Source organism: Pan troglodytes, chromosome 19 (assembly GCF_028858775.2).
Source record: "Pan troglodytes isolate AG18354 chromosome 19, NHGRI_mPanTro3-v2.0_pri, whole genome shotgun sequence".
Classification (NCBI taxonomy): Eukaryota; Metazoa; Chordata; class Mammalia; order Primates; family Hominidae; genus Pan; species Pan troglodytes.
Window position 1 is genome coordinate 51,587,039 of NC_072417.2, and position 17,105 is coordinate 51,604,143.

At 58.8% G+C, this 17,105-nt stretch overlaps 2 protein-coding genes across 6 annotated transcripts in view; one reads left to right on the plus strand and one right to left on the minus strand.

Moving 5' to 3' along the window:
* SLC5A10 (solute carrier family 5 member 10) overlaps positions 1 to 17,105 on the plus strand; it is a 69,945-nt gene that overhangs the window by 13,840 nt on the left and 39,000 nt on the right. For all 3 annotated transcript variants that reach the window (XM_063799723.1, XM_016932255.3, XM_016932256.3), the window contains 4 exons: positions 3,140 to 3,245; positions 3,430 to 3,510; positions 5,092 to 5,297; positions 10,935 to 11,070. In XM_063799723.1, the coding sequence (XP_063655793.1) occupies positions 3,140 to 3,245; positions 3,430 to 3,510; positions 5,092 to 5,297; positions 10,935 to 11,070 (529 nt within the window). The remainder of the gene's footprint in view (positions 1 to 3,139; positions 3,246 to 3,429; positions 3,511 to 5,091; positions 5,298 to 10,934; positions 11,071 to 17,105) is intronic.
* Positions 5,147 to 17,105, minus strand: part of FAM83G (family with sequence similarity 83 member G) — a 33,750-nt gene continuing 21,791 nt past the window's right edge. Inside the window, exons 4-7 of one of the 3 annotated variants that reach the window (XR_001710565.3) lie at positions 13,627 to 13,751; positions 11,663 to 12,929; positions 11,278 to 11,537; positions 11,043 to 11,132 (exon numbers count right to left, since the gene is read on the minus strand). Coding sequence is in view for 2 of the 3 variants with exons in the window: in NM_001243845.3 (NP_001230774.2) it covers positions 5,438 to 5,827; positions 11,663 to 12,929; positions 13,627 to 13,751 (1,782 nt within the window). In the remaining variant the exon portion in view is untranslated. The other 2 variants (NM_001243845.3, XM_009432627.5) reach the window with 2 other exon arrangements.

The window sequence follows — 17,105 nt, forward strand, 5'->3', positions numbered from 1 at the left end:
CGGTGGGACTTTGACAAAGTCATTTCACTTCTCCATGCCCAGGTGCCCCCCACTGTGGAGTGGAGTGGATTACCACACCCACCTGGTAGGATGCTATGAGCAGCACTGGGGGAGACCTGAAAGACATCAGGGCGCCGTGTGGCACACACGCACATTTGTCACCTGTCAAAAGTGGCAAGTCAGCAGGGCGTCCTGGAGGACAACCAGGGCCATGAAGGACTGGCAGGGTTTCTGGGTACAAGATGAAGGGAGGAATCGTGGGGGTCCTGCATGGGGAGGAAGGAGCAGGGAAGTGGAAAGGACAGTTTGTGCAGGGTGAATGTGGGGCCACATCACAGGAGCAGGCGGGCACCTCTGGACAGCAGCCTGGATCAGGCTGCTGAGCTGGGGGTGGACCAGTTGCTCCGGCCCCATGGGTGGCAGCCTGGAGTAAGGTCCTGGTTCAGCCTGTGCCCTGGGAATGGCCCTTCCTCGGGGATGCTGTTCCCTGGTGCAGTCTTGTTGATTTTGTTCCCAGAGTTTTGCCTCCATGGGCGAGTTCCTCTGCAATTTGGGCCTTGACCTCCCCATCTGTGCCTTCTAGGAGTTGGAATAGACTCTGGGCCGGGTGCGGTGGCCCACGCCTGTAATCCCAACACTTTGGGAGGCCGAGGTGGGTGGATCACCTGAGATCAGGAGTTTGAGACCAGCCTGGCCAACATGGTGAAACCATGTACAAAATTAGCCGGGCGTGATGGCACACACCTGTAATCCCAGCTACTCAGGAGGCTGAGGCAGGAGAATCACTTGAACCTGGGAGGTGGAAGTTGCAGTGAGCCGAGATCGCGCCACTGCACTCCAGCCTGGGTGATTGATAGAGCAAGACTCCGTCTCAAAAAAAAAAAAAAAAAATACTCTGCGGTTGCTCCTGGGTCACTGGGGAGGGAGGCACAGAGGAGAGCTGGCTATCTCAGACAGTCCCAGGGAGCATCCCGTGCCAGGGTGAGGGGGTGGAAGGGCTGCAGGGTGCCGGCAGGGTGGAGGAGCTGGGTGGCTGGCTCTGTGTGCTCCACACCCACTTCCACATGGCACAGATCAGGGGCACTGAGGTTCAGGGGATGAAGTGGCCTGCTCAAAGCCATGTGGCTGGGACATGGCAGACCAGGGGCACAGAGCCAGGGCTGTGTGGCTCTTGGCATCTGTCAGGCTGACGCTTGCCCCGGCCCACAGAGAAGAGTGCTCGGGCTGCAGGAGGGGTTGGATAGGGCTAAGTGATGTCTGAATTCCTCACCCGGGGGCTGCTTGGGAGTTGCAGGCAACCGCACACCTACTGGGCCTCTAGCAACAGCAGCAAACCTTCACTGGATGCCATGTAGTGTCCAGTCTATAGGGGAGATAGCAGTGAAAGGCCCACCCCACACCCTTGCTCCTGCCGTTCCTGCACCTGCGGGACTTCTCTTCAGTCTTTGGGGCCTGCCACCGTGGAAGGAAGGGCAGGAAGGAGGGAGGCAGGAGGGAGGGCGAATGAACAATGTACTCGAAGAGCAGAGGGGCTGGCACGGCTGTGTTTTGAAAGATGAGAAGCAGAGGCTGGGATGTTCCAGGGCAGAGGGAATCTGGTGAGCCAGTGAGCAAAGACTCAGAGGCAGCTAAGTGCTGGGCATGGGATGAAGGGCCATGTGTCTGGCGTGGCCAGAGCCAAAGACCGGGCACACAGACCCAGGTTCTGTCCAGAGACAGCCAGGGTCCAGCAGGAGTCTGGAGCAGTGACTGTAGGGCAGAAGCTTGCAGGCTGCTGTGGTGGGCCTTCTGGAAGCCTCCTGCTCCCTCTCGGCCTTCCCTCTCCTGGTAACTCCAATCTCTGATACCTACCAGGGGCTGATTTTGGGGAAGTCCTTTCCCTTCCTGGGGCCTCAGTTTATCCTCTAGTCTGATGGGGCAGGACTTGAAGAGTCCATCCTGCTCTGATATTCAGCACCTCTGCGCTTCTCTACTTGGGCTGGAGGCAGATCCCGCCCCCACCCCCCACCACACCTTCCCCTGAACTACCTGCCCTTCCTATACACACACACACACAGCCAAAGATAAGGACCAGAGCCGGGGTTCTCCTGAAAGCCCCTGGCTAGTTTCCAAACTGGCTGGTCTCTCTAAGACAGGTTGAGAGAGGCGCCTGGAGGGAGAGGTACAGGAAGCACAGGCTTTGGAGCCAGATCCCATCCTGCCTGGGCCCTGTGTCAGACCCCAGGAGGCAGGGATCCCTGCCTGGGGGAGCTCAAAGGGGCCTGGGGCCTGCACTTCCTGGGCCTCGTGCAGATGTGTCCCCACACTAGGAAGCACAGGGCCCCAGCCTTCTCAGGAAGCTCCTGGCCCCTGAGGCTGTGTGTTGGGTCATCTCGCCTCTCCTGAGTTAAAGCAGAATGGTAGGTTTAGGAACTCAGGGGTGGGGCAAGGTGAAGCCTGTTACTAGCCCATGTCCCAGAGAACAGGGTCCTGCCCTTCCTCTCACTGGGCCCCCACTGCCAGGTAGAGGGTGGGATTCTGGTCTTTGAGGCCCATGCCAGGCAGAGGTTGGCCTCCAGGCTAGCGCTCCTGCCTTTAGGAGGAGCAGCCACAGGTTCTGGGAGGGCAGGGGCTGTGTCCAGTCAGTGTGGAGACCAGCTTCAGCCTGAGACCCAGCCTCTGAGCCACTCTCGGCTTCAGTTCCAAACCCACTGGTGGGTGGGGGCAGGAAGCAAGGCTGCCCCTCTGTTTCCTGGTCTGCCCAGCACACACTTTTCCTGAGGCCTACTGGTCTTCACAGACTCCTCACAAACTCATCAAGGTGCCCTTGGGAACCGAGGGGACAGGGCTCTGCCTTTTATCCCCTCGGGAAGGGGCCAGATTCAATAACAACACTGCTTTTGGGAAAGGCATTGGCCACTTTGGACTTTATTAGCAACAGTAATGTCCCCTGACATCCGCACAAGCTTGTAGCTCCACGGCCAGGTCTTCCCCCAACCTCACAATGGCCCCGTGATGCAGGCAGGCAGGCGAGGGGGGTCTCCCCTCCTTATCCACAGGCCACCGAGGCCCAGAGAGGGCCTTGCCCGAGGTCACCCAGGGAGTGGCTTGCTGGAGCCCTGGGAATAACAGCCCCACACAAGGCTCTCTCCCTCCGCAGCTGGACCTGTACGCGGGGGCTCTGTTTGTGCACATCTGCCTGGGCTGGAACTTCTACCTCTCCACCATCCTCACGCTCGGCATCACAGCCCTGTACACCATCGCAGGTATGGTGCCTGCAGCAGGGAGGTCCACCCAGGGGACGTGTAAAGGGGTCAGAAGGCCACCTCCCCCTACAGGCCCGAGGGAGCAGCCCAGGAAGTGGCCCCAGCAGGAGCCCCAGAAGTTCCTCCCCGTGTCCCTCCTCCCTGGGGCCAGGGCCCCCTCCAGCAACCTTGCTTCCACTGGCAGGGGGCCTGGCTGCTGTAATCTACACGGACGCCCTGCAGACGCTCATCATGGTGGTGGGGGCTGTCATCCTGACAATCAAAGGTGAGGACAGAGTCTGTGGCCATGGCGGGGCTGTCCCCACAGCGAGCCCTTTGGAGTCTGGCACTGCCCAGCACTGTGCAGGATTCATGCTGTTGGGGTTCTGGGTAGCATCGCTGGGAGTGGGTGGGTTCAGGAGGTTGAGCCACTAGGCAGTCAGCCCCCCTGCTGGCCCCTCAGGGACTGCCCTGGCTGGTAGAGGCTGCCCACCCTGCTGCCCCGCTGTTACCAGCTCTGGCCCTGGCAAGGAGCTGACTCAGGAACTCAGGGCCAGCCACACCCGCATTGGCTCAGCGCTTGATGGTGAGGTGGGGCTGTAGGCGGGTGTGAAGGCACACAACCAGGAGGCCATAAAACTGCCTGGGCAGCTCCTCCAATTGTTTAAAAGCATGTACAAAATGCCAAGAGGTGATGCTACCTCCTGCAGGACAAAGGCCAGGGAGGAAAGAAGAGAGCTGGGAGAGATTGGCGATACTAGTCTGGAACAGATAGAAAACTCACAGGGCTGCCCGGAGAGAGTGTGAGCTCACCGTCCCTGGAAGTATGTAAGCAGAGCCAGGAGGATCCCTCAGAGAGTGAACAAATCTCTAAAGACTCTTCCAGACTCAGACACTGGGACCCTGTGGCTGAGCAGTTTCTAACCCTTGAATGGCACTTGTTCATTTGCTCTGAGCCTCACACAAACCCTCGGTCTGAATACAGAGCCTGACCTGAGCTCCATGGGAACAGTGATGCTGGGGAGACCAGCATCCAGGCAGCAGGCTGCCTCTTCCATGTCCCACTTGGAAAAGGCTAGGAAGTAGGGCCTGGGGTGGAAATGGGTTTTCCTACATCCCGGCTTCTCCCTCTCAGACCAGGGGCTCTAGTGTCCCTGGGACCCACCGCATGAGAAGGATCCCAGCAGCCAGGCCCAGTCTGGAAGGGAGGGGAGTGACACAGACACAGATGGGCCAGGGCTTGGCCATGCCGGGCCCTGACCCCGAGGTAGACAGGAACAGTGAGGTGTTTTGGACTGGAGAGGAAAAAGCCCCGGTTTGAGCCCGCCAGATGGTCTATATGGTCTTGGTGGAGGCCCCATCCCTCTCTGGACCTGTCTCCCTCTTCTCTGTGCCTCAGGGGGCCACGTCACCACCAGCCACTCTCAGCTCTGCTAAAATCACACCCTTCAGGTGATCAGGATGAACACTTTAGAAGCCTCAGGAAGGTCCTCAAATGTCAAGAAAAATTACTTTTGCTTCCTTGAATCGACAATCGGAAACCTGGCTGAGAACCACCTGCCCAAGGCCGATGAGTGTCCAGAGGCCAACAGTGACTCCTGCTGGGCCAGCGGGACACTGGGGTGCCCATGTGCAAAATGCTTACTTAATAGTATTATTTTAAATACAAATAAAATAGTCATTCAAATACACCTTAAAAAAAAAAACCCTCTACCCTCACACCTTTCCAAACACTGGGAAAGATGAGGTGGAAAAAACTCAAGTTTGATGCATCAGGAAGTTTCTTGTGAGATGAAGGCAGGGGGAGCCCAGGAAGTCAGGGCCCCGCAACCACCGAACTGTCCCTGTTCCACCCTGACCCCTCCAGCTTTTGACCAGATCGGTGGTTACGGGCAGCTGGAGGCAGCCTATGCCCAGGCCATTCCCTCCAGGACCATTGCCAACACCACCTGCCACCTGCCACGTACAGACGCCATGCACATGTTTCGAGACCCCCACACAGGGGACCTGCCGTGGACCGGGATGACCTTTGGCCTGACCATCATGGCCACCTGGTACTGGTGCACCGACCAGGTGAGTGCCAACGTCTCCCGCCCATCCCACCTTCCTGCCGTCCCAGTGGGCTCTGGTAGGCCCAGGCGGCCTGTCTGCCCTCCGCATCATGAGTCTGGGCTGGGGCCTCAGAAGGTGTGGCTCCAGGCTGGGACATGCTGCTAGGGGTCTTTGCGGTCCCGGGGGGCTTGAGCCCTCCGTTTAGAATCGGAGGAGGCCCACTGGCTACCGCCCGTCCTGGCCTTTAGGTGCTTCGACTGAGACAGTTTGGAGTATGGGATTCCGAAGGGACTCGGATGCTCCTCGGTGGCCCTGCCATCGGTCAGGGGGCGGGCATTTTGGGCCAGTCTTGGGCTGCCGGGATCCGGAAGCAGGCGGGGTACCTGGCCTCCCTTGGCCTGCCAGTGGTGGGGGCCAGCCACGGCTGGGCCAGCGTTTCTGGTAGAGCTCTGGACGCTGTCAGCAGCAGAGCGGTACCTAGGGGGTCCTGGGAAGCCGTCTTTATCCCTAGTCCCTGAGGCAGGGACCCTGTGATGATGAAACTGCTGGCCCTGGGAGAGAGAGAGCAGAGAGTGAGGCTGAGCAAGAAGGGCCAACCCCGCCCCAGCACAGGACCCTGCTCAGGCACACAGGAGCCGGCAGGCCCGGGTTCGCCTCCTGGCTCTGCCATTCACCAGGGAGTGGGCCTAGACCAGTTGGTTTAGTCACTCGATGCCTCAGTTCCCCTGTCTGTAATATGGGAATAATCCTGCCCTTTGTGGGTGTAGCAAGGCAGCTTCCTCCCAGCTCACCCCCCCAGCCTCCTCTATTCCGACACAGGCCTGGGACGTGGTTGGAAATGGGCTGAATGGGGTTGTTGGAGGCAATGCAGGAGTTTCTGTTGAGTGCAGGGGGTGACTCTGGCCCTGCCCTCAAGACCCTGTCACCAGCCCTCCAGGTGACCTCAGATGAGTTGCTTCCTGTCTCTGGGCAGAAGCAGATGGTGCCCTTGCTTTGCTTGTCCCAAAGGCCGTGGGCAGCTCCAGGGAGCATGTGGGTGGGAAAAGGCCTGTGAAGCAGTGGGCACAGGCCCCACAATTGTCCATGCCTCTGGACCCAGCCCCAGGGGTCCACCATAGGACAAGGCAGCCACAGCCAGCCTCTGTGGAATGAACGATCACAGCGCTCACACAAGCCTTTCCCACGTGGCCTACCCTGGGAGTAGGCCCAACCAGCTCCATTCATAGGCCAGAGCACTGAGGCCAGAGACAGAGCTGGATCTGAACCCAGAGTGGAGTGACTTTTCCGTGGTTCCCGACTCTGCTCTTCCTCTCCCAAGCAGCACGGGCTCCATCAGTATCTGCCCAGAGACCCTCCCTGGGTTCCAACGGTAAGAACGGACCTGGCCGAGGGCGGTGGCTCAAGCCTGTAATCCCAGCACTTTGGGAGGCTGAGATGGGCGGATCACGAGGTCAGGAGATCGAGACCATCCTGGCTAACACAGTGAAACCCCGTCTCTACTAAAAATACAAAAAATTAGCTGGGCACGGTGGCAGGCGCCTGTAGTCCCAGCTACTTGGGAGGCTGAGGCAGGAGAATGGCGTGAGCCCAGGAGGTGGAGTTGACAGTGAGCAGTGAGCCGAGATTGTGCCACTGCACACCAGCCTAGGGGACAGAGCGAGACTCTGTCTAAAAAAAAAAAAAAAAAAGAACAGACCCCAACTGGGAGCTATCAGAAGCGCTGGAAGGCTGGGCCTCAGTTTCCCCATCTGTAACACGTGGTCCTCAAGCAGGGCCCCTCATACTCCAGCATGCTGTGCTCACAAGCTGCCCACATCTGCCATGCCTCATGGGAGGGCTTTCCAGGGAACACGTGGGCTCACAGCAGGCGTCTGCCCAGTTCTCCTGGGAGGGCTGAGGGCCAGCCCCAGTGGGCAAGGGGCTGGTGAAAGGTTGGCCGTGGAGGGCACAGTAGGCAAGTGGTACCCTGCCAGGCTGAGCCCCTTTACACCCGCCACCTCCCACCTCCTCCCAATGCAGCATGGGCTTGGCATGGCACGGTCTTCTCTGGGTGGAACATCAGTCAGGAGATTTTCCCATCAAGGCCAAACGAATCTGCACATGTCCTGGCCTTGGGGTCAGGGTTGGGCAGGCCCCACTGCACAGATAAGGAGCCCGAGGCCCAGAGAGGATCACACAGGGAGGTGGAGGAGGAACACTGCTGACCCCAGGTGGTTCAGGACACCAACCAGCATTGGAGCTGTAGCCTGGCCTCTGCCCTACCTCCCCATCCTCTTCCCCTCGGGCTGGGTCTGCCTGGTGGATGTGGGGCCTCGGTCCAGAAACCCAGGCACTAGTCCTACTTGAGGTTCCTGGTCTCTGTGTGGCTCTCACTGACACTGGGGACTTTTAGGGGCACCTAGAGGTCTGACTCCACTTTGCTCTGTGGCCAGGGTAGCCCTCAAAGATAGCCACAGTCTAGTCAGAAGGGAGGTAGCAGTTCTGTGTGTTGAGACCATAGGGGTGTTTTGCTTTTTTTTAAGATGGAGTCTTGCTCTGTTGCTCAGGCTGGAGTGCAGTGGCACCATCTCAGCTCACTGCAACCTCGCCTCCTGGGTTCAAGTGATTCTCCTGTCTCAGCCACCCAGGTAGCTGGGACTACAGGCATGTGCCACCACACTCGGCTAATTTTTGTATTTTTTTTTTAAGTTTTTTTTTTTTTTTCCCAGAGACATAGTCTTGTTCTGTCACCCAGGATGGAGTGCAGTGGTGTGATCTCAGCTCACTGCAACCTCCGCCTCCTGGGTTCGAGCAATTCTCCTGCCTCAGCCTCCTAAGTAGCTGGGATTACAAGCGTGTACCATCATGCCCGGCTAATTTTTGTATTTTTAATAGAGACGGGGTTTCACCATGTTGGCAAGGCTGGTCTCGAACTCCTGACCTCGTGATCCGCCCACCTAGGCCTCCCAAAGTGCTGGGATTACAGGCATGAGCCACCATGCCCAGCCAATTTTTGTATTTTTAGTAGAAATGGGGTTTCACCATGTTGGCCAGGCTGGTCTTGAACTCCTGACCTCAAGTAATCCACCCATCTTGGCCTCCCAAAGTGCTGGGATACAGGCATGGACCGTTCACTATCTTCTGGCTCATCCATGACAAGTAGGTGGCATTTTTCTAACCAGAAACAAAACCAGTAACAAAGAGGCAAAGGGTCCAGTGGACAGAGCCCTGGTCTGGGCTCCCGTCTGGGCTATGCCCCTGCCCCTCCCTGGGCCTTGGTGTCCCTGTCTGTGAAACAGGGCAGTGCACAGACCAGAAGGCCTCCCAGGGTCCTGCCAGCTCTGTCACCTGCTGATGCCGCAGCTCCAGGCCGGGTGCCCTCCCTTAGTCAGTAGCAGCCACCTCAGTCATAACAGCAACCACAGCTTTCGTGGGCAGCGTGCTGACTCCAATGGCCACACCCCAAAACTCACTCATCATCTTCCCTGAGAAAGAGAACTCACATTCACCGGAGGCCCTTGAGGAGCCAGGGACAGGCTTGGCCGGCTACACTAGCAGCCTCACTTAAGTCGTTGCAACAACTCTCCTCATTTTGCAGATGAGGAGCCCAAGGTGAAATGGCCACTCAGGGAGTGAGTGCCGGCTTCCTCAGGGAAGAGCGCCTGGCTGGGACTAGACACCAGTGCTGGGAGGTGGGGGTGAGCAGTGGCCTGCTGACATCTGAGTTGGGGGCCCAGCCTTGCTATCTGACAGTCAGGGGTGGGGAAAGCCCCTGCCCTATTCAGGGGGACTGGCAGGCCTCACAGCTCATGGAAACTCTGAGCCTCAGCTTCTCTACTTGGGGTGACAGCACCTGTCCCAGGGCCCGCTGCCATGAGCACAGATTGGAATATAGAGGCAAATATCCCACCAATGGCAAAAAGACATTCAGGGTCTTAGGGAAATGCTTCTCTCCCAAGCACCTAGACAGAACCACCGTCTAACTCTCTCATTGTCCAGATGGGGCAACTGAGGCCCAAACTGAGGCAAGGGCTTCTCCCAAGTCACAGCAAGCTGGCAGAGAAGCAGGAAGGACAGCAGCTTGCCCTGCGTTCGGAGGCTGCAGCCCGCAGGCACTCCTAGCCTCTGTAATTAATGTTTCCGTGACATCCACAGCTTAGGGGTAAATGCTGGGAGCCGTCCGTTAAACTAGCAAGCTTGGAAAGTAAGTTAAAATCACGGAGGCAGCCGGACGCGGTGGCTCACACCTATAATCCCAGCACTTTGGGAGGCCGAGGCGGGCAGATCACCTGAAGTCGGGAGTTCGAGACCAGCCTGACCAACATGGTAAAACCCCATCTCTACTAAAAATACAAAAAAAAATTAGCCGGGCGTGGTGGCTCATGCCTGTAATCCCAGCTACTTGGGAGGCTGAGGCAGGAGAATCCCTTGAACCCTGGGAGGCAGAGGTTGCGGTGACCCGAGATTGCGCCATTGCACTCCAGCCTGGGCAACAAGAGTGAAACTCCGTCTCAAAGAAAAAAAAAAATCACAGAGGCTTCCTGCTCCTGAGTTGCAGCTGGTGACTTAAACTGTGGAACCGCAAAGGAAAACTAGTTACGTTTCAGAGTCATAGGTCGTACAACTTTGTGAACGTACTAAAAACCATGGGAACAGTGTACACTTTGGGTGAATTATATGGTCTGTGAATATCTCAATAAAGCTGTTTAAAAAGTAACTCTTTTGGGCTGGGCACGGTGGCTCACGCTTGTAATCCCAGCACTTTGGGAGGTCGAGGCGGGCGATCACGAGGTCAGGAGATCGAGACCATCCTGGCTAACACAGTGAAACCTCGTCTCTATTTTTAAAATACAAAAAATTAGCCAGGCGTGGTGGCGGGCGCCTGTTGTCCCAGCTACTTGGGAGGCTGAGGCAGGAGAATGGCATGAACCCGGGAGGCGGAGCTTGCAGTGAGCCGAGATCGCACCACTGCACTCCAGCCTGGGCGACAGAGCGAGACTCCGACTCAAAAAAAAAAAAAAAGTAACTCTTTTGAAGTAGAATCGTAATATCAGTGCTGGGAGAGATCTCAGACATTATGGGTCCAACTTACCGCTCCCTCCTCCCATTCTGCAAATCTGGAAAGGCCTGGTTAGGATTTGCTGAAGGCTCCCAGAAGGGCCGGTGTCCTCAGATAGCTTCTACCCTCCCTCTGCTACTGAACTGCAAGCTTTCAAAACCCCAGGTCTTAAAGCACCTGAACTCTGCCAGCCATGCAAACACAGTTGGCACCAATGTCTGCTCCTGGCACTATAAATGTGCCAGCTGCTGTCATGAGGGTCCAGGAGATGAGGGTAGGGGTGTATGTCCCCATACCACCCCACCCAGGGTCTCCTCCAGCCCTGACAATTGCCAGGGGTGGTGGGCTGGGCAGGATCCACACCTCCCCTATTGACAGGTCAGGGGACTGAGTCCCTGGGAATGAGTGTACCTCGGCTCTCGCTGCTTGGCCTGCTGAAGTGAGCTCTCCTGGTGGGACCCTGACAGTGTTGGGGCTTTGAGTGTGGCTGTTTTGGGCAGGTCAGAGGCTAATGGGACATCATCGTGCCTCATGCCCATTCCCTGAGGCCCACCAAGGACCAATCCTGACACAAGTGTCCCTCAGGCTTGGACTCACCCCGTCTCGCACTCCACCCCCAGGTCATCGTGCAGCGATCACTGTCAGCCCGGGACCTGAACCATGCCAAGGCGGGCTCCATCCTGGCCAGCTACCTCAAGATGCTCCCCATGGGCCTGATCATCATGCCGGGCATGATCAGCCGCGCATTGTTCCCAGGTAGGACGGGCTCCGGGCACTGAACCCAGGCTGCAGGGCACCCAGGGTTCTGGGACCTTGTCCTGCAAACGTCACCAGAAGAAGAGGCAAAGGATAGATGTGAACTGTTCCCCAACCTGGGGAGTGGGGAGAGTGGTCCTCAGGGCCACAATCAAAGGGATTAACATGCATGTGGCTTGGCACAAGGTCTGGACAGGTATCACTTACTGCTGTGTGACCTCAAGGCTGTAAATGAACGTCCCTGTGCCCCGCCGTTTCCTCATCTGCAAACTAGGGACTGTGCCACCCATCTGGCAGGTGCCATCAAGATCCTCTAACCACAGGCTTTGGAGACCTCTAGGTGGGGAAACGTGCATTTCCTTAGGTTGCCTTTTCAGGATGCTGGGACCAAGAGTCCAGCATTAATGATGGCCTTCCATATGGCCCTGGCCGGTTCCCACCCCTGCCTGTTCATCAAGTTTCCCCATCTGTAACAAGGGAATTGAAGTCATCAGAGTCAGGGACACGGTAGCCCAGAAGACAACAGCTCGAGCTCTTGGGTGGCTGGCAGGGAGGGACTCGTGACCCCTGGTGTGCAGGGACCCTGACCCACCTGTGCCTCCTTGTCTGTGGAGCGCTGGGCCTGCATCCTCTTCAACGCATCTGCTTCTTCTCTTCCCCGACTCTGGGCCCATGGGGAGCCACCCTGGGGTCCAACAAAGGTCCCTCGGGTTATATGGGGGGCACTCAGCTGCCGGCGCGGTGGTGGGGTTGGCCCGTTGGCCACTTGCTCTGAGTGGCGCCTCCGGAGAGGGACTGAGTGCTCTCTCACCTCGAAGTACTCCTCTGACACAGAGGAAGCCACTGAGGGCCGTCGGGGGCCAGGGCCACGGCCGGAGCTGCCTGAGTGGCTGTCCTGGTCACTGAGGGTTACGTAGTCGTCATCATCTTCTTCTTCCACCCCATCCAGCCCATTGGGGAGCCCCACCCCCAGGCTCTCGGGGTCATCCTGGGTCACAGATAGCTGCCGCTGGAGTGGGGCGTGGCCTGGGCCTGCCATCCTGGGTAGCCTATGGTCTGTCCCATTCTGGGGAGCTTCCTTTTTGGGGAGCTCCAGGACCCAGCCAATATCACTGCTGTCCTGGGCTAGTACATCTGCCACAGGGACTGTCCGGGGCTTGGGCACGGGGGGCAATGGCTCAGGGTCCCCCTGGGGGAGGCCGTTCTCAGCTGGGACACCGTCCTGGGGGGCACTGGGCTCTGGGGGAGGGCAAGGCTCTGGACGGGGCCTGCTGTCCTGGCTCTGCTTCCACAGCTGGTGCTGGGCGCTGGCCTGGGAGGTGTCACGGATCTTGATGCGGTTCATCTGGCTGGGCTGGGGGTTCCAGATGTTGGGGTCGATGATATTGATGTAGCCCAGGATGTCGCTGCCAGGCTCCGGGTCTGGCTCCACCCACGTGGGCAGGTACTCAAACATGTTGGCCCTCTCCAGGTGAAGCAGTCCTGGGTGGATGGGTGGCAGCAGCTCGGGGAGTTCCCCTGGATGCTCGGCCAGCGCTGGGCCTTTCAGCCCCAGGGGCTTCTTCGCCTCCTGCTTCTCAGAGGAGATCTTGGCAATCTCGTCGACGCTCTTGGCCTTGACAAGTGCGTACTTGGGGTTGACGAGCTTCTTGGCCACAGTGCCCGCGGGCACCAGGGGGACCACAGAGGGCAGCACAATAGGCTCCGGCTCCGGTTCCTTCTCCATAGGGATGCCCTTGAGGCTCACACTGTGTGACATGAGGTACAGTTCCTGGAACTGCCGGTCAAACATCTCCACCACCTGGCCAGACAGCACAGAGATCACATTCCGGTCCGTCCGCGCAGCCGCCCACGTGAAGCTGCAACAGAGGGAGGGGGCGCTGGTCAGGCACATGACCCTGCTTCCTCCGCCCAGCCCCCGTGCACCCATAGCCGCTGGGCCTCAGACTGTGGCCACAGGGCCCTGGGATCAAGAAGTGAATGGGGGCAGAGAGCAGGTGCATACTGTGGGGTCAGACTGAGTCGGATGTCAAGCAAGTTGGTTGCACCAAGCCCGTTCCCACCTCTGCAAATGACAGGGCACTGTGCTCCTCTCAGGCTGGTACAGGATTCACTAAGCAGCTCAGGAAGGCCCTGGACACCGTGGGGGTTCTGCATGTGGTGGCCGCTGCTGCCATGCGTCTATGCTGCCACCAACCCCCATGTAACCATGGGCAGCGCCCACCCCATGCCCCATGTGGTGGTGCCCACAGAGCTGGCCCCACCCCTAAGGACGGCTCTCAGAGTGACCCCCATAGGCTTGCGAAGGCACGGCCTGGCCACACCCCACCTCCAGGCCAGTGACATCTCCAAGCTGGAACAACAGCGTCCTCAGACAAAGCCCTTCTCTGCCTGCCTCCAGAGACAGACAGGCGGGCAGATGTGCTCCAGCCCTGCGCACACCTCAGCAGCCTTGGGACCAATGAACCAGAATAACCAGGGTTAGGATTAAGGGCAGAAACCAGTTGGGAGCCAGAGGTACCTCTCGCACAACTTCCCTGAAAGCTGGAGAGTCACCTGTAGGAGCCGCACACAGCCCGGTCTCCATCCACAAACATGAACTTCTGGGCCAGGGCACCCTTGAACTTGGTTGCCGACCGCGTGAAGAACTCAGTTCCCCCGCTGCTCCGCACTCTGAGATTCTGTATTGGGAACCAAGAGACAGAATTACACGACTGCAACCCTGACCACACAGGGCGAGGGGAGGACGGCAGCTGCCCAGGGCTCAGAGGGGACTCTGGAGTAGTCAGGAGGGGAAGAAAGAGGCTGTAAGGCCTGGAGAAAGGGGCTGGTGTGTCTGGGACTGCAGGGCTCAGGGTAAGGAGGGAGCTGCTGAGCCGTGAAGCTACAGAGCGGGCAGGCACTGGTACAAAGGGGTTGGGATAAGATGGTCTGGGCTTTGGCCCTAAAGGTGTCTGAAGAGCAGCATCAGGCAGGAAAAGGCTTACACAGCCAGCCAGCTTGGGAAATGCTGCCATGGGTGGTGGATGCTATGGTGGGGTCCTGAGCGGGAGGGTGATGTGCACACGTTTTAGAAGTGTCTCCTGGATGGCTAGGGGGTGATGCAGCCAGAGGAGGGCAGGAAGGGGGCCTGCCCTGCGGAATCTGTGCCTTATACTCCGATAAGTCTGTGGCCCTCCAGGGTGCGTGGCCTCTCCCCTGTGCTTCTCAACACCCCTGTCTCTGCTGGGCTCTGCTCCGAGGACAGGACTCACAGCAAATCTTTCTCCTTCCCCATGGCCAGGACACCACCCAGCACCCAGGCCAGGTCCTGTAAATGGTCAGAGATTCAATTCTGTGCTGGCTTACACTGTTTGGCCCAGGAGCAGGCCAGGAAGGCCCTCAGAGACTGTGGCCAAGGGAGCTGAGACCCAAGGAGAAGAGGGCTCCTTGGGCATGAGGAGCACAGCGGGCCCCTCAACTGCCTCAGCTCCAAGGCCAGGTCGTCACCGGCCTTTTCCTGGACCCTGGACACATAAGGGCCCTCTGTCCCAGTGTGGAGTCTCTGGAGCTGCCAAGGGCCTGAGTGTTATGAGCTCCAGGTGCTGACTTCCCTCCCCCAGGTAGCAGGACCTGCTGTGAGGGGGGAGCAGATGGTAAAGGCTGGTGCTGGGCACGGCAGACCCCAGGAAGGACAGGGCGAGCCTGGCTGGAACCCAAGTGTCGAGGATGGCCAAGGGCATCCCGAAGTAGAATCACAGGTGTAAAGGGGACCTGGGGCTCATCTGGCCCCTGTCTAGGGCAGTGTGTAAGAAATGCTTCTGGGTGCCCTGAGGGTCTGACTCAGGAGGCCTGCGGTCAGGCAGGGAATCTCAGTTTTAACACCAACTCCAGGGATTCCTGACTGGTCTGCCTGCATGCCTCCTGTGATGGGAGTCTCACTCCCTCCCGAGGGGCTCTGTGCCGGCTTCTGGCTCTCGGCTATGACGTGTTCTTAGTCAGGCTGAGCTGTGACGTACTGGTCTGTCCCCTCACCCACTCACTGGCCCCAGCTTATTCACCCCACTCATTCACATAGTCATCAACCCCTGCCGAGGCCTCCAGCTGCAGAGATGCCTGTGATGAGGATCCCACCTGGGAGGTGAAGGGGAGGCTGGGGGGGTAAACGAAAACAAGCTGAATGCCCAGGATCGCAGAGGAGTAGCCTGAAGTGTGAAGGGCTGGCCAGGAGGCTCCCGGGAGAGGATGACATAGGTCACAGGGGGAGGTGGGGAAGCATTCCAGGGAAGGGACTCAAAGACCAGGCATGAGAGGCCTTTGTACAAGAGCACCTCAGGGGAGGAGGGGTGGGTGATGGAGCCTGCAGAGCGAGCAGGGGCGGGCTCCTGGTAAAAGACCCTGCACCGGCTTAAGAGCCTGAGCTTGGCCCTGGGGCCAGTAGGGAGCCATGGGAGGATTTACAGCAAAAGCGATGGGGTTGGGTGTGCATCTCAGGAGCAGTTCTGGCATCAGGCAGTGGGTGTGTGAGGTGAATGCTATGGGAGAGGAGGGGAGCCTGAGAGAGCAGAGCTGCCCGCCATGCCATCCAGCCTCCTGCCCTGCCAGTCCTTTCTGTGTCCCAGACCCCTGTGGCTGGGGTGGCCCCAGGCAAGCAACCACAGAGGCAGGCAGGTGTGGGCCGTGGGTGAGTCCCCATCTGATGCCCACCTGTGGGATAAACAATAGCCTTTTCATAGGGCCCAGTGCAGAAGGCAAATAAGCCTCTGCTCCCAGGGCCGCCCTCGCCGGCCCCCCACCCCGCAGGCTGCAGGTTTGCACACAGCCAGCTCAGCAGGAAGCTGGCCACGGCCCAGGACAATTAGCGCTCGTGACTTTGTACCCAACATGGAGCACGCTCGGGGTTGAGAAGTCGGACAAAGATCCTGGAGGTGGTACAAGGCCTTCCCTGTCACTGAGCCCAACCGAGCCCAGCTCCACCGCCTCCTGCAGGCTCCTGGCCCGGCCACAGACCCCTCCTTAGCCTGGAAAATCGGCCGCCAGCATCAGGACCCTTCTGGACAGTGTCTGTCCCCACCCATCCCAAACCTTGTCCTGATGAGGGCTCGGAAAGTCACCACTTCCATCTCAGAGTGACTCACCCTCCGTGTGAGCCGCAGGCCTCGGCTGGGCCGCTGACTCGCTGTGTGACTCGAAGCAAGTCCCGGGCCCTTGCTGGGCCTTAGTCTCCCTTAGCACACAGCAGGGCGGGCCTCCAACTCTTAGGCCCGTTCTACCTGGGGCTCAGCAGCAGGTGGGGGCCTGCAGCAGGGCCCCCCACCTCTTGCCTCATGGCCTGCTCCCCAGCTTGTGCCTGGATGGGCCCCACCCCACGGGGCCTGGCCTGGATGAGGTAATGTCTCAAGACTCTGGGCTCGTGTGCGCAGAGGTGGAGGATCCCACAAAGCTGCATTGTCTCTGAGCTCCTGGGACACCCCCGGCACAGGACAGCAGATGGGTGGAGGGACGCCGGGGCTGGCCCAAGAGGGGTGCCCTGGGCAAGTCTTTGGACCCTCTGGGACCTCAGTTTCCTCATAAGTAAGAGAGGACGTCAAGGGCGAGTCAGGGCAGGGGAGGACGGCCGGGCGGTGCTTCATCTGCTCTCAGCGGGTGGCAAGGTGGGGGCTCCAGGGCTGGGGCAAACTACAGCACCCTGCCCCCAATCCCCCCAGGCCTCCAGGCCACATGTGCTTAAAGGACATGTGATCCAACTGTGCCAAGCCCGCTGGTGCGAGGCAGAGGGGGCTGAGCCCAGGAGCCCCTGGAGCAGAGTGGGTCTAGAGTCTAGGCATTCCTGAGCTCCAGTCAAACAGGCTCCAATCCTAGCACCAAATGGACGCCAACCAAGGCCTTTCTTTCCACGCCTCAGTTTTCTCATCTATGAAAGGGTCTACTCATCCTTGTGCTGCAAGGCTGCTGTGAGGACTGAATAGAGCCACAATACAGGTGGGGCCCACCCAGGGAAGGTGTCCAGCTCCCAGTGGGTGCCCCATGAACTGGAAGTGGCGCAGTGGGCTGTG